The 23,069-nt window shown below is 38.1% G+C and overlaps 2 protein-coding genes across 3 annotated transcripts; one reads left to right on the top strand and one right to left on the bottom strand.

Moving 5' to 3' along the window:
• Window positions 1-2,841: 2,841 nt before the first annotated feature.
• LOC112161097 (trace amine-associated receptor 13c) lies at window positions 2,842-14,927 on the bottom strand. Its single transcript, XM_024296095.2, has 4 exons — window positions 14,369-14,927; window positions 12,247-12,313; window positions 6,349-6,709; window positions 2,842-5,763 (listed from the first exon to the last, which is right to left on the bottom strand). Exons 3-4 carry the CDS (start codon window positions 6,620-6,622, stop codon window positions 4,871-4,873), a joined length of 1,167 nt encoding a protein of 388 aa, XP_024151863.1. The 5' UTR covers window positions 6,623-6,709; window positions 12,247-12,313; window positions 14,369-14,927; the 3' UTR covers window positions 2,842-4,870.
• A 2,166-nt stretch (window positions 14,928-17,093) lies between these two features.
• On the top strand, window positions 17,094-22,669 carry hp (haptoglobin). 2 transcript variants are annotated; one of them, XM_024296098.2, is made up of 4 exons: window positions 17,094-17,235; window positions 17,423-17,490; window positions 19,845-20,128; window positions 22,005-22,669. In XM_024296098.2, the coding sequence occupies exons 1-4, from the start codon at window positions 17,216-17,218 to the stop codon at window positions 22,566-22,568; spliced, it is 936 nt and encodes a 311-aa protein (XP_024151866.1). In that variant the 5' UTR covers window positions 17,094-17,215; the 3' UTR covers window positions 22,569-22,669. The 2 variants fall into 2 exon arrangements, with proteins under 2 accessions (XP_024151866.1, XP_024151867.1); XM_024296099.2 differs by having other exon boundaries at window positions 17,096-17,235; window positions 19,863-20,128.
• Window positions 22,670-23,069: the final 400 nt, after the last annotated feature.

The following is a 23,069-nucleotide window of genomic DNA, read 5'->3' as shown; positions in this document are numbered from 1 at the left end:
TGCCTAAAGTAAGGCCCGTGGGCTAAATTTATCCCGCCAAAGGTTATCTTTTGACCTGCCAAGTCGTGGCTGCAGAACCCATTGATTCTCCATGTAGGATATTCCAAAACTCTTCGGCTATAATATACTTTTGGATTGACTAAGTAATAGCTGTCTATTTCTGGGATTTTGGCTTCTTTGAACCAGCGGGTACTTCCTGTTTGGAACGAAGTGGGGGAAGAGTCACTCAGTCCAGTTCTCAAATTGCAATATAGCGAGGGACCACTTTATGCAGCTTTATATAGCAGTACATCATATAAATAATCATTACAGTAAAAATAAAACCTATATGGTTATAATTGTCAAATAGTAAACAGCAAAATACTTTTGTTTTTGAGTGTAACCCCTCCTGCCACCCCTCTTAGCCATCCATGCCTTTGCCCTTTCCTCGTTGAGCCAAAAACAGACACCAGCCACAGGTGGTCACTGTGCTTTATTATGTCTGACACATATCTTTTGCCCTAAGAGCTTCGAGAGACAATTAAAAATTCATTAGGAGAGGAAAAACAAGAGAGGATAAAAAATAAATACTACAAACAACAATACATAACCTTGCTGTGGCTCCAAACTTCTCTGACCTATCATCTGCAGTGACTCTTGCCAGCAGCAACATTGTGCATGCTTTGTGCGCTTGTTTTGTGATGTAACAACAGGAGCACAAAGTGTGCTCGACATAGGAAACATGCAGCGGAAGAAAACCTCTTTATCAAGTCGAGTTACTTCTATTTGTCAAAGAAAATTTAGAAACAATAGAAACTGATTTAAAATGCTCCTTTAAATGGGTTTCGCTGTAAGCCCTCAGAGCTGTAAGTCTTTTTACTCTTCATTTCTTCTGATTACTAGCAGTGATGGAACTTTAAGGTATCAGGCACACCAATCCCAAACATTTAAATTTTTCTGACTAACAAATGACCGTCTGCGCTGTTTTTGTTTACTTGCAAATAACTTATTGCTGCCTGTTTTTTAAATACGTCATAGAAAAAAAAAACTGCACATATAGTCTCTCTTCACACATGTGTGTTTTTGTCACAGATACTTTCAAAATAAAAGTTTGCTGCCACAACATTCTGGTCTTTTTCATCAAGAGTGTCCAGTGAGGCTTTTGGAGGCTTTTCTTATAGTCAATGAGTCTGTGTACATCACAGGTTTTAAAGTCCAGGACTTGAGCGTTAGTGTCCTACATGTTTTAACTAACCTTTCATTCGAGCTCCTTATTGGCTAAACACACCTGATCCCAGTAATCAGCAGCAGATGAAGCAGGGTTTCTTAAAAACCAGCAGGAGGCCGGGAGTCTGAGACCTCTGCTGTCCATCAACTGTATGTTGAATCCCAACATGTGCTTCACAATAAATGTCATTCCAAAATACAAAACTTGATTTTTAAAATATTTTTAGAAATATTTTCCTATTTCCTTTATTTTTAACGTCATTTTTTTATCCTCAAGAATAATTGATGGAGGAAGTTCTTTAAATACATATATTTATATATATTGAACTTTTCCAAAGTCAGTTGGACTGAATCATTCTTATGTATAAAAGCTTCCACTCCTCTGTCAGTCACAATCTCCTTCTCTGCTCTGTCTTGACCTCCATCACACGAGCAGCTACATTTTTAAATGATTTATTTCAAGGTAAAACTGGGGCTGTGCTGAATACATAATGCTATTTTTAATGACCACCATTAAATATAACAGTATGACTCAAACCTTAAGTTTTAAAGCAAACTCTGATATAAAGCCTCAAAGTCACTCAGACAGATTAAATGTCCTCACAACAACAAATATCCTCGTAATTGTTCATCCACTGTCACAAATTCCACCGTAACACACAAATCCACTTCATTTTCATTTTCAGTTCTTCCTCTTTACATTTAAACTTTACTCTTTTAGATATTTTGACTGGATGCAGTAGAATGTCTCACTTTGATGGATATTTAGTTGATCTGACTCATTTAATCCCACAGTGAACACATCAACAATATTCCAGCATAAATTAAATAAAAAAGCTCTTCCTCAGGCTGTGAATGTAACAGCAGTGTGCCTTGCTGAACCTCATTAAATTCAAATATGAAATGTTCCAAAACACATTTATTATTATCATTATTATTACCATCCCTGATGCAATCACCATTAATTAATGATAACGCGATTCCACTCCAGTACGGTAAATCTCAAACACACACAAGATGCAGATTTAGACCATTTAACTACAAAACATTGTGAACATTTTTTGCTTGTATCTAAAATGAAAAACAACATATTCATATACTTTATAGAAAGTATTAACAAATGATACCAGAAAGATTTTTTTTAATAATAAAGTCCCTGAAGTTCATCATAGATCAAATAATTTCTCACAGCGCCGCATTGAAAAAAAAAACAAGCAAATTCTGCCATCATTGTGCAAAAAAAATAAATAGGTGACAATTTAGACAAAACTGAATTTCGTAGATCAGAAATCTTTTCTGCTGCTGGTAGCTATTTTGATTTCTATGAGGGATAATAAACTGAGCTGACAACTTATTCATATCCATTTTATAAAATGTGAAGTTATTTATTGAAGTTATTTGTAAGCATACTCTTAAAAAAGTGCCTTAGAATGTTAAGGTGCATTTAAATGTTTTCTGTACATCTATTTATTCTAACTGTATGAGGCCTTAACTTCAAAACTACAATAATCTTAATGATCTATCTCTCAGAAAGAGCATTTATCATTTAAAAATTACATTTATTGGGCATAATTACCTAGAGAAAGATTTTACTTTTACTGCCAAAAATTAATGAGAAAATCTATTTTTTTAAATTTTATGTTACTTGAAAAGGTTTAGTATTTTGAAAAGGTTGTCAAGTTTGTCTCAATCTATTGACAGAAAAATTATGTAGTGCAAAAAAAAAAATATTTAAAGCTGACACAGAAGATTCATTTAGGTTGCAGATGATTTTGTAAAAGAAAAGTTTGAGGATCTGCTCCAACAGTTCATTCACTCGCTTACAAAATGAGAATGTATGAATTAAATGGGGTGTTCGACACATATTTACTAGTAAAGTGCATTTCTGATTCTTGAGGCAGATTATCATGAGAGTTTATTCAAAATAAAGTTATGTTGTCTCAGCTGCAGACATGAAGATGCTCAGAGAACAAAAAACCTGACTTCTGGAAATTGAGAGGTGCTTCTGAAATTCCCTCTGGTGCACAACTCCAAAAAAATGTCTGTCAAAGGAGGAAGCTGAAGCATCGAAACTGTAGAGCAGCTGCAAGGACATGCAGTTTGTTAGCATCACAGATCTTTTTCCTAACACCCTTTGACACCATGTTGGTCCAGGACAAACACTGTATTTTGAAAAGTCGTAGGAAGCAAAAACAAACATAAATGCCCTTAAAATTGTAGTCTGCTTGTTTTTAACAGATTTATTTCAGTTTAAATGAACACAACATAGTTGTAGACATGCACTGACAGCATTCATTTTCCTGACACAGGAACAGATGAACTGTATATGAGTCAAAAAGAGAAGTCAAAGAAGACCTTTAACACCAGGAAACTCCCCTGAGAGCAAACGTACACATAACCCCTCATGGATGAAGGCTGCAGCTTTGCACCATCAGTCATTTATCCCTCACACACTAGTTCTTGTTTATGGACTTTTTGGGCAATTTTTGGACAAATTTTGGTTTGTGTTGACAGACGAGCTTGTATTTGTATCATAGTCAACACAGTGTGGGCGGGTTTTTATTCTGATGCTCAATTTTACTGTCATCATAAAAGCTCTGATGCTGAGCTGATGTGTGATGGGTGGACCTGAATAAAAACCTGACACTGCACGAACTCTCAGGAGAGGAGCCGCATTTCCCAGCTCGTATTTAATGCATAAATGAAAGATTTCATTCAAATTGGCCTTTTTTAAAAATAAATAATTAGACAGAATCATGATAAAATTTTCTCTTTGAGAAGGAAATTACTATGATGGTTAAAACTATTAAACAAAAATTAGATTTTTTTCACAACAACTTACACTCACTTTTCTTGTCAATCTTAAACTGCCGATCACAGAACCAGTTTATTTTCCTTTTTTTTGCATTTCAAGGATGATTTGACCCTTTTTGAGTTATTTATAGCACCTAGAACAGCTCAATGTGCATCAATTCCCACTTTTACTTTTTCTTGTAATGCATCTCAAGACAAATTGTGATAAAATCCTGCTTTTAGCAGATGAATACAAACCTATTTTAGTTACGACAAATGACAATATTTTTTTATTTTTTTTCAAGTGTAATCAGTAGAAGAAATTATCATCATGGAAAATTTGTAAATAGATATAAATTTCTTTTGAGTCACATGTTTTTAGTTATTTTTTAAAGATTTGTTTATTTTTTGCCATTTTTATGTCAAGTATTTGAAATGTATTAGTATTTTTTATCTCTTCTGGCTCACATCTAATCTTTCTTTGTCACCTCCAGTGTCATCGGTTCTTCTAAAGTCATACTTAACCCTTTAACATTGGGGCTCCAGTGTTTATGTTCTCTGATTCACTGTAATTTTTAAATTGTTATGATTTTTTAATTGTTAACACAATTCTGCTGTAATTACTTTGATTGTGTTAATGGTTGAAAAGTTACAGTATGGTAAATATTTTGTGTTTAAGCCTCCCCGGTGATGCCTCAGATGTTAAAGGGTTAAGTCAGGTGATAATGGCGTTTGGAACTGTTTTTCCATTTTCCTCTTTCGTTTGAGTGCAAATATAAGTGGGGAGTGATTCAAGTGAACAAGAGTAAAAGTCAAACTTTGGGCCACATTTATATAAAACATTTGTAACACGCTTAAAAAAAGGTGTCCCTCAGGTCTTCTCGGCGTGAGGAGGGGAGTGCTCCCTTTGAAAGAGCAGGGTCACGCCTTTCCTGAAGCGGTGGTCTCGAACACTGTAGATGATGACGTTACAGCAACTGTTTCCCGTCAGAATCCAGAAGGCAAAGAAGGAGAAGTTACACCAGGTGTTTCCCACCACGTTCCCCAGCACAAACACCGCGATGGGGGAGAAGGATGCTGTGAAGGCAAATGTCAGTATGCCGATTGTCTTGGCGGCCTTGATGTCCGAAAAGGAAGGCCTGTGAAGGCAGCCGCCCCCTCCTCCCCCAGCGTCACTCAGACTTCCCTCTGAGAGCAGTTTGCGCTTTCTGGTGTACAGCCGAATGCTGGTGAAAGACACAATGTTAACTGCTAACGTGCCCCCCAGCAGGGTGAAGTCAAATGCAGGGAAGAGCAGCAGTATGTTGGCGTCGGGGGGCAGGCGGCCCCCGAACAGGAGTGGGGTGTAGTTGCACATACGACTGCATTCGTTGTACTCCAGCGTGAAGTTACCACTGAAGATGAGAGGAGCTAGAGCCAGTAGGAAACTGGCGGCCCACGAGAGGAGGATGAGCAGCAGCGTCCGTCTGCGGGTCACCAACGCGTCCTTGTGGAGCGGCCACAGGATGGCCACGCTGCGCTCCAGGGTCATCAGGAAGATGGTGCTGATGGAGACAAAGGTGCAGCCGGCAAACACGGGGCCAATCAGCATGCAGGGCTGCCAGGGCCCCACCGGTCCACCGAGGGAGGTGAGAGCAGCTGGAGAAGTAGGACTGCCGTGGTACCAGATAGGAGGAGCGCTGGTCACCATCAGAGAGATCTCTGTGTAGACGGAGAAGGGAACCACCAGGACACCAACCATCATGTCGGCTATGGCCAAAGACACTGGCAAAGGAGAGAGGGAGTTCGGGTCAGATTCTGGCTGTGTTGCAACTCTGAGGCCCAATCCGAATTCTTCCTTTCTCCCTTCCCCTCCATTTGAAGGGGCAGTTTTAGTGCAAGTTTTGTCCTTAAGAATGTATTCAATTTCCACCTTCAAGCGGAGGGATACAAAGGCCTCCGTCGTGAGGGTAAACTGGAGAAGCACTGTTCTTCACGTGGGTGCACTCTGAAGCACAGACGTTTACAATTAAATGTGAGTAAAGACTTTTAGTTGTAGCATGACCTTTTTAAAGTTATAAAACCGCTGTTGTTATGTATATTTGAGTGCTGGAAGCTCCGCCCTAACATTAGCAAGCCAACAATTATTAGTGACATCATCAAATGAAAGTGATATCCAAAATGAGACACTACATTTTCATAACTCTTCATTTGGAGGGCTAAATGAAGGGGAAGGGAGAAGAGAAGAATTCGGATTGAGCCTTATAGGAAAGTTTTTTGGCAAATAAAAAGTGTTTTATTTGGATGGATTTCTGTTGAATAAAACCTCACAGCTTAATATTCATCTGCAAAAAGAAAAGGAATGTTCACCTTTCAAATACCCCTGTGGCGTTCTCGACTGCCTGGTTTGCACAAAGACGGTAAGCGTGACCACGTTTCCAACCACGATGGCAAACGCCAGGAGGACCATGAAGGCCACAGCCAGGGTGCGGTTGAGGACGCCACAGCAGCAGGGGGTGCAGAGCGGGGGCAGCGACCGGCCCTCCACATCAGCAGCTGCGGTCAGGTTGAACGGATGGTCGGTGGTCACCAGCAGGGCCGCGGTGCTCCCGGAGACGCTGATGTTGGGAAACAGGGCAGCCATGGTCCAAGCTAGGTGTCTCCTCGCGACGATGATGATGATTTGTTGGTTGTGCCTCTCAGGAAACCATGTTCAAATTGGGAAATGGATCTAATAAAGACGTAAAAACAAAAATTGAAAGGAAAATGTAAAATCCCTCTTTGTGTTTTGCCTCCTTTCATAAATCGTTCTCTCCAATGGTCTGTTTTCTGCTTCTGTCCAAAAAATATCCTTGAACAAAACAGCAATTTCATATTTTTATCCATAATTTATTAATAAACTCCTCTTAAGCACAAACAGAAACAGAGATGCCAGAGCTTTTAGAAGAAGCAGAGTCGTGTAGAGGAGTGAATTGGTTAAATCTCGTCTCCTGGAGAAAGGTGAAGGACTCGAGCTTCTGCTTATGAGAGAGATAGTTCCTTATTGGCTTCATTTTTTTTTTTAGGTTTGTGATTAGTTGCTGCTTTCATGTTACTCTGAATCGCACCAGGTTCTTAATTTCATCCTCACAGTTGTTTCTGTTCAGGTGAATCTGTTCCATTTATTTAGTGAGGTTTGTCGTGTTGGAGTTCAGAGTTTGATTATTTTTTACCCTTTTTTCAGTACTTGTGACCTCTTCTTCATAGCAGTGGGTCGACAATTTTTGACCCAATTAGGAGCAAAACTGTTAATTTGGTTTGCGAATTGGAGGATACATTACAAATATGCCTGTTTTAAAGAAAAATCTGCACAGATATAAAGCAAAAAATCTTAATTGACAATTCCATTTACAATTTAAACTAATAAAACTATTTGAAGTCACAAATGATAAAATAGAACAAAAGTATTTTTTTTGTATCCATCTGTGTGTACGATTCTGATGTAAAAAGTTTTGATAAAATTTAATAAATAGTAAAAAAAATATTTAATTGCTGTGTTATTCCTGCAGTGTTGTAGCTGCATGGCTTGAAACAGCGAGAGGCAGCTCGACGCTGTCGAGGCGCACGCCAAAACTCTGAGTTCAGTACCAAACGTCTCTCAGCTGACAACCGAATACACGACTCCCTCAATCATTTATGCTGTTCACTGAACTGGAGAGAAGGGAAGGTACGCACAGTCAGGAAAACAAAGGGTAACAGGAACGGACATATTCAGACCGGAGCAAAAGCAAAGCAATGTCATGGAGTGGCTTTGGGTGCAGGACCACAGCAAACCTCCAAGAAAACATCACAGCAGAGAGACTCAGAGAGCAGAAATAGTCTAGAATAAAGATCAAGCTTCACCGTGACAAAATTAAATTGTTTTATTTATAATTTTACACAGATTGGTCAACATTTAGGATCATTAAGCAGAACAATTATTTTATATTTGGCCAACATTGTGTCAATTTAGTTTTCTTTAAATATTTTTATCTTGATTTTTCTTAATGCTAAATGCTTAATTTTAATGTTTTAAGCTGTATGAAAAAAACTAAAATATTGCTGCTCTTCTTTCATCATGTCTGCTTTCTTGGAAAGCAATTATCCACAAGGGGGCATAGAAGTAAAGACATTCAGCAGCTTTTGAAATCTTGAAGAACTGTCTTCCTTGTGTCTCTATATGCATCAATAATCATTTAAAGTTGATCAAAAGTTCTGCATTATGACTCAATATTATATATATTTTAGTAAAAAATAAATAAAAACGTCTTTTGGCTTTGTTTCCCAGGTGCTTGCAGTGTACTAATCATGTTATTGTAATCTGGGCCTGACGTTTTAGTGGATGTTTTAACAAATAAAAACATTAAATTCTTTAATTTCAACACATATGAGACAAGTGCTTAAGGCAACAACTGATAGGCCAGCCATATTATATTCCTCCTATATCTTCATCAACCTGCTGGTACAGTTTTGCTGCAAAATTATCCTTTTTTGGCATTCAAACATTTTTAGAAGAGAAAAACATTTTTCTCACCACTGAATTCTAGTTTTGTCTTTGAAGGTTAAACAAAAGTAAATGCAGATGAAAAGAAACTAACCTAAATGTCATCATGAATAGAATGATTATAGAGATTAGGTAAATTTAAATTACATGTAAAGAGTATTTAATTCCTTCATTAATTATTAGTATATTTGCAGAAATCTTGTTGAACAATACCTCCCCCAAAAGGTAAATTAACATTATAAATATTCAAGCTCTAAGTCTGCATGAATATTAAAATAAGAATTAAATTCATATTTGATTTATGTCTGTTTTAATAGGTTGTACTGGGGACTACGTGCTGCAGAAAAGCTGCAGACATTAAGATTTGGGGAGCATCAACACTCCAACATCACATTGGATTTAGAAAAAGGGAGCAGGGTAGTAATGGAAGTTCCTCATTTAAATTTCAGTGTTTTGCTCTTAGACACAATGAGTGTCTGCCCTGGGATTTGAACCCCCCAGCAGCAGCTACACAGTTCAGCTCTGTGAGCAGCAGTCATCTTCCTTTTATCTTGATGTTAATAGAGCGGGTGTTCCACTTCCTCTGACCTCTAGAAAGAAAGAATTCCCAAGTTTTCTTTAAAAAAAGAGTTAGTTTTACATGTTAAATTATGTGAAAATTAAAATTTTTATACTGAATTTGATTTTTAAAAAATGTTTTATGAGGAGTTCCAGCGACCATGTTTGTCATTAAGGTCATTGACTTCTTAAAGAAAAGAAAAGTACTGCAGACCTGATAATCACTGATAGATTTTAAACACCCATTCCAATAAAATAGTGTTTTCACATGTTCTTGTAGCATTTTTCTGGTGATGGAGGACATATATAAGGATATGTTTGGTTGAAGGTGTGAAGGGCTGTAAGCTAGTGGGGGAGCATGTAAATTCAATAGATGGATGATGGGAAGTATAGGGACAGGCTTACTCCTCACCAACAGACCCAGCCACAACTTAGAGGTGAATTTCTAATGAATCACTGCTGCTCTGCAGAAACTATGTCATAGAAAATGATGCAGGTTTTCTGATTTTGCCCCAAAACAGCATAAGCATTATTAAAAGACCACTGGGAACGCTTTTAAATAAAAATGAGTAATCCTCTCACAGTTTCAGACACAGGACTTATGTCTACATTCCAGTTTTTATCTTACACCACAGTGGATGTTTTGTGAATATGATGCTGCTTCACACTTCCAGCAATGAAAAAATAATTAATAGATGCCCAAGCAACGCTACCATCACCGAATTTGTGTGTGGCTGTTAACAAAGTTTGACATAAGTCTGCAGGCGGTTCTCTCAAACTCATCTTTCGGACTTTCACTCTCACATTTTTCAGCCTATCTTGTTTTACCAAGATGAAAGTTTCGACATCTTGGACAGCTGAATAAAATGCAAAATATATTAACTCTAGATCACTTTCACTATAAGAAGTTACATCTTCACTGTTGCTGGATAATTTTTACCAGATATAATACACCCAATAAAAAATATTTGAAAAATTGATTAAATTTGACAACGCATGATAAATTAGAGTATTTTTTGTTAAATTTTAAACTGTGATTTATGGAAGTAAATGGAAAATAAAAAAATCTAAGCACAAGAAGATCCTAAAAAGATGCTCGAAAATTACTAAAAGATTAGGAATTTGAGAACAAAAAATTCCTAACAAAAAAAAGCAATGATACTAGAGACTTGGACTTGGTCCACCCATTCCTGAGACATGTGGGACTTACACATGTACCCATGACACTCAGAAAAATGCAGCATATTGAAAATGGCGTAAATACTTTTGCTCGGGTGAAAATCACCCATCGACAGTGCTCTAGGGTTAATTATGTTTGTTTTATGTAAATTTGGATGAATCCTTTTCTTGGGGCTGCTACAGGCCCTCTCCTTGCTACTTTTTGGCAAAAGCAGGGTACACTCTGCCACACAATAGACATTTTAGGGTCAATCACCCTATGAAACATATTTTTTATAGAGTGGGAGGAAGTCAGAGTGCCTGAAGAAAACCCACATGTGCACAAGGAGAACATGCAACTCCACACAGAAAGATCCCAGCCGGGATTTGAACCAGAGCCTTCCCACTACACCACCATGACACTAACACATTTCTTAAAGGAATCAGCGTCTGAATTGCCCCTTAGTGGTGTGGTAGATATTTGTGGAGATGATGCCCTGTGATAAACTGATAACCTGTCTTGATCGAGCAGAGGGCTTCTACTTTAACTCCAATTCCAACAAAGTGGTTAGTGCAGATAAAATGAAAAGTTAATCTTTTTTATTTGATGTTATTATTTGATATTTCATGTTATTGCTCCATCCATTTGATGCCAAGAAGCTTGCAGGTCTTTGTTACTGATACAAAGTTACCAAAGGTGCAGGTGGCAAGTCAGTTCACGCAGAAGCAGCAGCTTTATATTTAACTACAAGCAGGTGGAGGACATTAATTTGAACACACTTTGTCCTCCTAATGGTTTGCGCACATGAAAGGATGCACAGTTATTCATTTATTTTTTCCCTGCCAAACCTGAACTCTAATTCAGTGTGAGGAATATTCCTGGTAACGTCACTGATTATCAATAATCCTCAATGAGACATTTGATTGATCCTCATGTGGCAAAATTATGTTATTAGGCTTCACGCTGGTTTGAGGGCCAAAGTGGGAAAGCAAACTTGAGAATCTGTGCAGAATAGATGGAAGTCAATTCAATGCATGAAAAAATGTGATTGTGTGATTTTATGTGTTTGAGTTTTTGTGTGCTTTCATTTGTGTTTTGATCAGCCCATTTTCATGATGTCAGTTTTTCTGATTTTATTTTGAAAATCCAGCTTTAGTTTTGCTAGCAGTTAGATGGAGTAGAATACATTAAACATAAAAATGCAAGACTAAAGTAATGAGTGGAACACAAGGAAACAAAGTGTGTCTGGGTTATAGTGTGAATGTGCAGAACTGCTGTAGCTGTGCTTCAACACCACGTCTGTTACAATGCAGATAAGGAAAACATAAAGAAGTCTCTTCTTTAACACAGAACTTTAGAGTTATCCAACTTGACTGTTGCTTGTTCTTGTCTTTTAAAACTAAATTACCCAGTTTAGTTTTTCCTAAGTTGTGGTAACCTTCTCCACTGGATGTTTTTTAATTTGTGCATTTTCCCACTCACTGCTTTTGCATCTGATCCATTTTCACTTTATCAGTTTTTTCTTCCTACTCAGCACTTCTGTCTCTCATCCATCTGCATCGTGCCTACGGCTGTAAAAATATGACTTATTTATGGAAATACAAATCAAATAAGTTAAGTGTGAATGGGGCTCAAATATTGCATTAGAATGTGTTTGTTTCTTTAGTCCAACAGGCAGTCAGAGCAACGTGAAAATGAAAGAGTGATCAAGGCCGAGCTTCACAAAGAACCATTTCTAGTGGTAAATTCTGCAATAAAGCTCCTGAATACTTGGGGGTGGGAGGATGGGGGCACTCTGAAGGAGGAGTCGGAGAAGTTTGACGTCAAATTCTGATTCATCTCTGTAAATGCACTGATCAATGAGCTGCAGGGATAACACAAAAGGCAGGAAAACCTTACAGCGATCCATAGCGAATGACACGCTTCTGGGTGGTAGGTGCAAATAAATATCTGCAGGAAGTGGTCAAACAAAAAGCATGATCATTTTTTGGATCATTTTGAGCCTCAAGTACAGGCTTTCAGTCATTACCTTGAGAGGCGATGAGAGGCGGCCCGTCTTCCCTGCAGCTGGACCTCAGGCGTGGTTCCACAAGGAGCTAACAGCAAAAGACACACAAAACACACAGGCAACTGTTAGAAAACCAATCTCACAATCTTCATCCTCAAACTGTGAGAAGTTAGACCAGATAAGCATCAACAGAACACAAAAAAACTGATTTATGAGGATTACACGACAAAAAAAGGCAGCATCCATTTCAGTTTATTCAAGGTCGCCATCAAACCAAAGTGTTTTTGTTCTGTAGAAGGAAAGATGTGGAGGAAAGTCATGCATGTTCAGAAGAGCAGAACAAAGGTCATGAAGAAGATCTAACCAAGGACTTCCTTTATTTGAGGCTGCAGAACTAATCATTCATATGATACCTCATTATAGTAATATTTGCGATATGAGAAGATTATGTATCGTCAGTTGAATATAAGTGTCATCAACTTTAACCTCACCTAATCATAGATTATCATCAGGTTCTACATACCTAGTCTTTTTATTACACTTTTTGTTCATTAGAGTAACTTCTCTGCCTCGTTCAAAGGTGAACTCATTGTTTTCAGTTGACTGCATGAACATGAGGTAATTGGTTGCATAATATCAGGGAAGCAAGCGTTTTAAATGAGAAAGAGAGGAGTTATCTTAATTTTAAAAATCCAAAAGAGCCTGCAGCTGTGCCATGACGACGCACCATCTGGGAGCCAAAAGTCATGCATGTGACCCAAGTCTTTGTTTTAATTATAATCTCAACTACAGTTAATTATTTTTAATTTGTTCACATGTGAATAAGCTAAATCTAACGCAGCTCTTTGGAAAACACGTTTGTAGTTCTAGTAGATCCAGTGAGCTGGAAGGCCGGGATGCTTGCTGCTGATGTGTGCAGTAAATCTCCCTTGGCAGGCTGAGTCTCTGACTGACAGATCCAGGCATACGTATAAAGAGTCGGGGGGTCTCGGGCCATGTTGCTCCACACATGCGGGGGGTCATGTGCAGTAATAACTACACAGGACAGTCCGGCTTTGGGCCATCAGTCGCTCTGAGCGAAACACACAGAGAACTTTCTCTTCACGTCTTTGTTCATCAGTCTGTCGCCGTCTGATTTCCTCCTGTTTGTTTGAGACATTCATCGAGTTATTTTCTCCCCGTTCAAACAATACTTTATTCTGAATTACCAGTTCCAATACATTTGGGCTCTTTATTAAAGCCTAAAATGACGGCATCAGAGTGTAAAGATAGTTTGTTTTATTAGAGAAAACACTAAAAATGGAATATGCTACATGCTAAAGAGCATAAAAGACCTCAAAAACATTATAGGACCTGCTATACAATCTTAGAATTTATTATAGTCTTCAGAATTATTAATTAAATAGGATTTTTTTCTTTTTTTTGCATTTTTATAAGTATAAATGAGATAATAAAGTATGAACTTTTCTCATAACCTCATTTATTATTTGGAAATCAGCCATAAATACCTGTGCAAACATTGCTGAAACATCACAAATAAATAAAACAATTCTGTTTTTTTTTTATGTGAAACACGAGTGTTTCATTTAAAAATTAACGCGATGGATGTCACAGCCACAATGCACCGCGTCAGTAGCTGCTGCAGAATGATCTGACGCCCAACAGGGATTCACCTGACAGCTTACCTCTCACTACTCTGCTGTGTTTTAAATACAAACTGAATTGTAAAGAATACGAAGAGAGTGAGTCAAAGACTTGCTAACGCAGAGCAGTCATTAAAATGAATGAAAATGTGTTTATTCTGTAATGAAAATGTGCAATGATCTACAAAAGGAGGGAAAATATGAATGCAGATGACACATTCATCTTATACTTTATGAGATTTATAATGTGTGCAATTAGGTAATTTGAGCTGAAAGCGTAATTACTATAGAATAGTGGGGCTTCTTATTTAAAATTACTCTCCTATTAAAGCCATAAATGTTCTGTTTGCTATGTTACAGCCATATAGAAATCTGCAAACTTATTTGATTGTTTTTAAAGAATTGAAGCAGCCATCATGCACACATGCATTAAAGATTTATTTTCATACAAGAGAAACTGTGAATGTGAAAGCCATAAATAACCATAAACCAAACCATACCTGCATAGCCACAGAGCTGGAGTTTACAAACAAACACAATCCAGTTTAAAAATGCCGACTTAGTGGAAGTAAAATCCAGATAAAAACCCTCCGGTGCACGAGAAAGTGGAGCTGTTGTCCCTCATCATTCATTCTCCGGAAAAGCCCACTGCCTCTCACAAACTCCAGCTGTCGCTGTGATTCAGCCTCTACCTCCTCCTCCTCCTCCTCCTCCTCCTTCTCCTCTTCCTCCGTCTTGCTTCTGAGCGCACAAATTCCAGCCCCTGCCTCCTCCTCCTCCTGACCAAATGTACGCGCTCTTCCCCGGAGCTTCAAGGTAAAGTCCTCAGCAACATCTTGTTTTCCTGTTTGAGTCTTTCTTCCCACGTTCTTCTTCAAACGTGTCCCTCCCCTTTCATCCTCTCTGTCCATCACCAGTCTGCACAATACCTCACAGCTTCAACTGTTATTGTATTTAAGTCCTCACTGGCCTCAAAAAGGCTGTTAAAAACTTAATAATTCCTACTTTTTTCCATGTTTTCTTCCTGATGGCCTCTGCCTGTGAGCAGAGACTCAGTGCTGCACATGGGAGGATGGTCACGCCCGTCCTCTCTGCCCCGGGGTGCAGAGATGACAGCAATCACAGCAGATCCTCCCTTTGGAAAGTGATTGCAAACACTGGACAACACATTGAAGGACATGTTGTTGACTTGCCCTTTTCCTGACATCACTAATACAAACAGCAACGACGTGGAAATGGAAATATAAAAGGAATGATAACATGGCCGGAGCAGAAGAATGTACATGCTAAGCCACCTTATGTAACTCACTCCTCCAGGCCTTTTGGAAATCTGCCAAATAAATAACTATAAGACACATCCCGTGTGTATAGGAGGGGTCATACAGGATGTCTGGTTCTGTGTTCTAAATAGATATGATCTGGCTTGCAGTTAAAAAAAACATATAGAGAGGCCAGCAGCCTGCATGAACTGTCATGGTACAACATGGTTGGCCACACATACATATCTATAGCCTTTTGCTAAAGGCCACTGCATCAGTTATTCCTATGTTAAAAGTCAAACTAAGAATAATTCAATGCAGAGAAGGAAACATTTATTTGAATAAATTACTCCTAATGTTCTGCTGGCCTTGGGCTCTATGACACTTTCTGCATTCATGCTTAGTCTGTTTAGTCATGAAAAAGTAAAAACTATTTAAAACGGAAAACTAAATGAATATCAGCAAGGTTACGGTTTCTGATGATCTTTGTTTGTGGTTGGTTTATGCTATATCCTTTCTGTACGGTTATGAACTGCAAACTGAGAACAAATCTCCAGCAATAGAATTTGGGGTAAAATTGGGTCATGTAAAAATTCACTGACCTTTAGCAAGTGCAGTGGCTGAAAAACACAAGTGTACTGGTCCCTATTGTTGTGCATTAGTAGAAGTTATTTAAATCACTGACACAGAACTACAATTTCACCCAATGCTGGTTTTTAATCACTATTTTTCCAGTTGTCTTTAACTTTAAACAGTGTTGAAATGTATGTGTGAAATATACAAAAAGTGTCTGACTTTCAACTTAATAAAATCCAGTCATACTTGTTATTTTTCCAGTAACTTCTAAATCAAAAACAAATTTGCAATTCTTTGCTGTGTTTTTGCTGGTGTCAGCATTTGTAGCTAGAACCAGCTAAATCTCTAAAAAATATTTTATTCTGTTCTATTTTGTATTTTTTTTATATGAAATACATCTGCCTACTTCGAATGAATGGTAGTATTTTACATCCAAGGGCAGAACCTAATTTACATATAAAAAAATATTTTGGACTGTACTTCATTAATTACTTTTTTATTTATTTATTTTGGTGTAGCAACCTTTAGTCAACCCTTTACCTTTAATTTTGAAAACATATTTAAAAAAATATTTAGTGAGCAAATTACACATAAATAGAGGATAAGAAGTAGAAACAACTTTTTTCATTAGTCAGATCAAGCTGTGACTTCTATCACTGATAGTCTTTTTACTCAATTTATGAAAGAAAAGAAAACAAATCCTAACTGCTTCTAACAAATGACGGTCATTGATTTTATTTAATAACACACATTCAACACAAAATGGTTTTAGAGGTTCACAAACATGGAAAAAGATTCAAACTGTTTTTGACTTTAAAGGAAGCACCAGTGTTACAGTGTGGCCTCTGGTAAATAAATATAACGTTTGACAAACTGACATAATGGTTCCTTATCTATCTGCCAGGAAACAGGAATCATTCTGTGATTTATTTATTTATTTATTTTTGCCCTGAAGGCAAACTTTATGAGGCAACATGTGCGTTTCCTCCTGTAACAACAAACCAAAAAGCACACAAAATTACAACTTGTTCCTCTAACGTTATTAGAATAAATAAGCAATGTTTACTTTATCTGCCATGCAGAACCGTGTTGCCCTTATATTTTACAAAATCAAACTTGTGAAGCTGTATTTGCACAAGCTCTGATCCTGTGATTAATTTGACCAAGTTACTTAAAAAAGAAGGCAGAGATCTTTAAACATTTTAACAGGAGGCTCACAATGTCTTTTTAATTTTGCCTCAGTTAAAATATTATCTCAGATATATTGACTGAGTCCGTGTGAGAAGAAGAGTTCAAATTATGTTGACATGCTGTTTTTTTTCTCCCAGTTTTGATGTGTTGAAATCCTGTGAGTTTTGTGCAGATTATTACTCAATCTTTCATTTCGAATTCCTGGAATACGTTTTTTTCCAGTTTTAGGCCTGATGTTTGTTTTTTGTTTCCTTACATATAAATACTCCAAGCAGGAAAATATCCCAGCATTCCTTGAGGCGCTAATTACTACTGTGGAACATGGAAACTTTCAATAAGAAGTGAGTAAAATATTTCCTGTTGTGCGATCGTCCTCTTTCCTTCAAGGCAGATCGAGAAGATTTCATCACTCAAATATATAAGATGTGATTTAGTCTTTTTTAGCAGATTTGTCTGGTTTGGATTCACTATATGTGAAGCATTTATTTACAGGTGTAAACAGCTGCTTTTTATTTGTTTTCTGTGTAGATTTTGTGCAGCTGCAGTCTTCCTGGCTGCCTGGGTCTGTGTGGCAGAGGGGAGGACAACATTTTCAGGTATCACTAACTACCAAAGTTATGACTTTTTTTTTTTAGCAGAAATAATATTACAATCACAGGCATAATCACTGCACTTTGTAAGGATGCAATCGTCAAATTTTCTGTTAACTTTTTCAATGTGGTTCACAAACAGGTATGTAGAGGATTAAAATGAGGCATTGGCTCCACATTCGACTGTTATTTGAGGCTGTTTTCCCACTGTTGACTTAACAAGCTTCAACAGTTTTTCTTCAGTGGAGCTGCTCGGTGGCCACAGGATTTTCTGTGGTTGTGCTCCTGAGCATGGATTTGAAACTCTGTGAAAGTGAACACGGTGTTCTTGAAAATGAGAGTCCACTCTCAATGGACTTCCCATGCACACTAAATGGCAAAAAAAGTCATGCTGAAGATAACTAAAAACTAAATTTAGTGTTCCTCTTACACCTGCATGCACACCTGGACCAAAATGACGGCTGACACAACCCAAGCAAAGCCCGTTTCTTCAAAAGCAGTTACTGCTGTACCAGAAATGACACTCTGTACTGGTCTACCGATTAAATAGGGAACACATTTTAGAAAAATAACTTTTTCTTCGCTGACTTCACACCTACTTCCAGCACACACAAGCTTGATTTCTCCTAAAATACTCACACTACACCTCCTCAACAGCTTCTGCCCATATTAACTATTTCTGTAGGAAGTACAGCCACATTTCTTGTGAGAACTAATGATGTTTTAATCAGATTAATGAAATAAAGGAGAAGCAGCGTTTGTACAAAGTAGATTAAAAGGCAGGCAGAAATTCAGAATCCTTTTTTTGTATTCATGCAGTCATCAAAGCGACAAACTAATTTACTGACCAAGAGACTTATTGACTACCTAAACCTCATCTGGATGTAAAATTAAAGAAATTAAAAATAATGAGCAAACATTTGATGTTTTCAGCATAACTGTGAGGACTGATGAGTGCAATCTGAAACTTGTCCTGAATCCTGTTAAGAAAACGCTTTTTCATTTGCTGTGAAAGCATCACTAAGTGGTTTTGCTCTGATTTTGAGTTTCTTCTCTTCTCTGACGGGATGTCACACACATGGGACTCTATCAGATGATAAATGTCAGGAGTTTTTTCTACCATGCAGCTGCAGCTGTCATGTGAACAAAATCTCACCTTAATTTAAGCTTAAACTACAAAAACACCTTTTGAATAAACCCATTGTCTCTCAGCTGGCTGTTGAAGAACTCTCTTTCTGAAATCTGTCATAATATCACATGCTGGAAAGATCAAAGAGGCATGGGTGCTCTTTCAAGCTCAGCTATACAGGTGAAACCAGGCAGACATTGTCTGACTCCCTGCAACGTTCGTTAGATGTTTTCTCTTTTGCATTCATGTTCCAGGGTACCATTCCTACCCCGTTCAGTATCTGCCATCATCAGGTCACGGCTGTTTTTCACTCACCAGACAGTTTCCTATAGAAGCACTGCAATGGAGCAGTAAATTATTGATCAATTGGCATTTGTCCCCTACTTTAATGAAGTTTTCTTCCTCATTTGGCATCGATATCATGTCACAGTCAGACAAGCATTTTAGAGCCCAAATGAGGGGGGAAACTAAAGGCAATGATTCTAAAGGGAGTAGAATGAAAACACAAATCCAAGCTAACATAAACTCCAGAGTGTCAGGACGAGACCTAAACATAAGGAGGAAAACACGAGACAATCCAATGCAGATAATCGGCAAAGTCCGGGTACCTGTGACAGCTGTCGACTCGACCAGATAGGAGAATGGACAAACTGTTTCCAACAAGAGAGCAGAGATCAGGTCAACGCTCCTCCAGTCAGTGTCTGTGAACTGCATCCAATTGATAAGGAAGTACTAACAATCTAAGCTACAGCATGATGGGGGAAAAAACTTAAATTTGAGTAGACCGAGCTGCAGGTTAAGTTACATTTCCATTAGTACTATTTCAGAAAGTCTTGGTCTGGCTGGACTCAAATTGAAGACATTTCCACAAGGTGGCGTATCAGAACTTTTAGTGCCTGACTAAGCCAAGTCAAACACCATTAATAAGACTTGTGGCTCAGGCTGTCATGTTGCTGGAAACACTAAGAGACAAGAACAGAGTTGGTGTTTTGTCTGCTTTGTCTACAGTGAGCCAATCTACATTAAGGTGGAATTTTTACAGCTGTTTGAACTGCTTTTTTGTCTTTAGGTTATTTTAATAATTTACAGGAAAACATATACACTAAAAATATGTCGTACACCCAAAAATGATTAAAACAAGTGTTTTGTAAGACCAAAATGTTTTAATATACTGTATATTAATTTATTTATTTAAAAATGTAAGCAAAGAATTTTTATATTTATTTCTAAGCCAACATATTATCACCAGGTCGTTCCAGGCGAATGGTTGGGGGAACACTGGCTCCTCATGTCCCATGGCAGGCCATGGTTTATCTCTCTGACGGTGTGGTGGATGGAGGCTATGCTGGGGGCGCACTGATCTCCGACCGCTGGGTGCTGACGGCCGCCAGGAACCTCTTTGTGAGGAAAAGTCGACAGGACATTCAGGGAAAAGATCCCCTCATCCCCAAAGTGTACCTGGGAATCTCACAGAAGGCAGAGGTCGATGCCTCCAAGGATGTTGCCGTTGAAAAGGTGAAAAAAAGTGGATTTGATCACAGCATACGACGGACTAACACTCTTAAAAAAGAGAGATCTCTTCTTCTGAGCCTTCTCTCTCAAGGCCATAACCAAAGTTTTAAATTTAAACAACCTAAAAGCCTTTTAAAGAACTTTTTCTATCTAATGAATGTTTCAAGTCTTGAGTTTTTACAACTAACTTACAGTTGATTTCAGAATGACTGCTGTTTGTTAAAGCTAATTTAAGGTCACAGGGAGCAGATGTGAAGAAAGTGGAGAATTTTAGGTAATTAGAGTCAACAATCCAGAACAGCAGAGAGTTTAGGAGACATGTTGAAGCAGATTTGATTGGAAAGGTTTCAGGTGTGACAAAAGAGTCTCAGCAAGAATGAAAGGTAAGGTGTAGAAGACTGTGGTGAGAGCAGCCATGTTGTTGGTTTAGAGGCATTCTTTTATTATTATCCTATTTCACACGTGTCAAAATCAAGGCTGTAATTCTATCCGACCCTCCAGATCATCTGATTTTATTGTTATTAATGACCCGATGTTATCTTTCGCTTATTTCTAGCTTGTTTAATTTTGACAAAATATATATTTCTGGAGAGTAAAATATTGAAATTTATCTAAGGTTTAAGTTGAGTTATTCTGGGATAATATTCCTGCCTTTTTGTTATTCATAATTGTGTTCAAAAGTTATGTTTTTAAAGTTTTAAAGTGTTAGTTTTAGTGTGTTCACTAAATGTTTGTCCTGTTCGGGCCGCGACCTAAGGTGTGTTTTGGATTTTGGGCCCCTGTGTGAATTAGTTTGACACCCCTGTTCTATTGCATTAGCTGTTCTACACTTTTTGCTGCTTCTGGATTATGCAGGAATTAATTCAGTATTTGTTGGTCGTCATTAGATTAGTCCGTGAATGTTTCATCAAAGTCATGTTTGGGATTTTGTATGTTTGATTTGGCTTTTGACAAAGACCCCAGCATTTCATTGACTGATACATTAAAAATAAAAATAAAAGACAGTCAGAAAGTGCTTTTTTAGTCCACATACTTAGTGCTGTAGAAGCGGTGCTGCTTCTAAGCAAACTCCTGCTTTCAGGGGTAGCTATTTTTAATTCAATGGCAAAAAAAAAAAAAAGAACTATCTGAACTGGATGGGGCGTGCAATGAAAAGGGAGGGGTGACAGGGGCAGCTTTTCTCCAAAATCTAATTTAGGACATTTCATATGAGATTGACCTCCAACCCCTTAACGCTACTCCTTAGTCTTTGTTTGCTTATTGTAACAGCACTTTTCTACTTCTGTTCTTCTCAAAACACAACGAGAAGTTCACTGTAAACGGATATTTTCATCACATAAACTTGAAACTTAATGTTTGCTGCTTATGTAGGTTTTTAATCATATAACTTCTTACCAGGAGCTGCAGGAGATAATATAAGCAGATTAGGTTTCAGCTTGAATTATGTTTTCTGAGTTGTAAAGTTGATGATCATATAAATTAATTTTAATGGTCATATTAAGGTAATACAATCCAGATAGAGGTAGATTTTTTTCAATTATCACATTGTTTTTTTAAGGATTGAAACCTGAATGACATAAAAAAGGGTATCGAATTTAGAGGGAACAGTAAAAAGGAAATTTGACAGTCATTTTTACTTTTTTCTTTCTTTTATTTTCTTAAAAAACACTTGTACTCTTCAAGTCGTTCCAGCTTATGATGAAAGAATTCAGTAAATTGGTCTTTATACAGTAGCTCCCCTTGTGGTGGTGGATGGAAGAAGATGTGACTTCATATCAAGATTTTGCCTCTCAAAGCTGATTTTTTTTTTTTTTTTTGTCTTAGTTTGAAATAAAAATGAAAGTCAAAGACCTAAACTCTTTCATTTTTCCTCCTGCAGGTGGTCATCCACCCCGGCTTCCAGAATCAGTCTGACTGGGACAATGACCTGGCTCTTATCAAACTCAAACACCCAGTGATCATGAGCAACAAGGTGACCCCCATCCCTCTGCCAGAGAGGGGTCAGGATGGGGACAGGGCCTCACAAGGGTCAGGGGTCATAGCAGGCTGGGGCTGGGGGATTTTCCTCACCCCTGCTGCATCACTCAAACACCTAGTGCTCCCTCTGGCCAATCACTCGGACTGTAAGGCAGAATATGAGCGCGATCCTCTCACGCCGGCAGTGGATGAGAACATGTTCTGCACTGGAGCCACAGCGTTTCAGGAAAATGTTTGCTTTGGTGACGCCGGAGGTGCTCTGGCTGTTCTGGACCCTCAAACCGGAGATGCGTACGCTGCTGGAATCCTGTCCTATGACAAACCCTGCAACAGGCACAAGTACGCCGTCTACATGAGGGTTTCCTCGTATTTACCCTGGATCCACAGTGTAATCAGGGGAGACACGGACAAATCGCCCGCTCTGCGCTCTGACACAATGTCAACGATGTACTCAAGGCAATCGTAGAGCTCTGTACTCTCTGGATGTTAGAGATAAAGGATTGTTTGTCGCATTTTTGGTGCAGATTGGTTCAGTTAAATGTGGAATTAAAATCTTTGACTGGGAAATTCTTCTTCATATTTGAGTTTTTGATCCTCAATAAAAAAATTCAATAAAAACTTTTATTTTGAAATGAGTATTTTTCTATTATTTTTGTTAACTTTGATAGGAAGTTAGAAAAAAAAGGTAAATCTTTGTCTCTTATTTTGATGCAGGAGCATGTCACTGAATTCACCTCCATCTGTGTGTACACCCACTGCGACACATCTTACTTTGAAAACAGAGTTTAGACACTTCAAAGGTTGATACAGCATTTCATCATGTGCCGTCAAAAGCAAAAGTTAACAATGGGTAAGGAGTGGATGACACAACGAAGAATCTGTGGGGTTTGGAGTTTGAACGGGTTCAGCCGCAGGAAGACGACTTCAAAGATGTTTTTTGTCTGGCAGGTGTGTCCACTCTACCAGA

This window comes from Oryzias melastigma, linkage group LG3 (assembly GCF_002922805.2).
Source record: "Oryzias melastigma strain HK-1 linkage group LG3, ASM292280v2, whole genome shotgun sequence".
Classification (NCBI taxonomy): Eukaryota; Metazoa; Chordata; class Actinopteri; order Beloniformes; family Adrianichthyidae; genus Oryzias; species Oryzias melastigma.
This window is presented reverse-complemented; position numbering and strand designations above follow the sequence as displayed.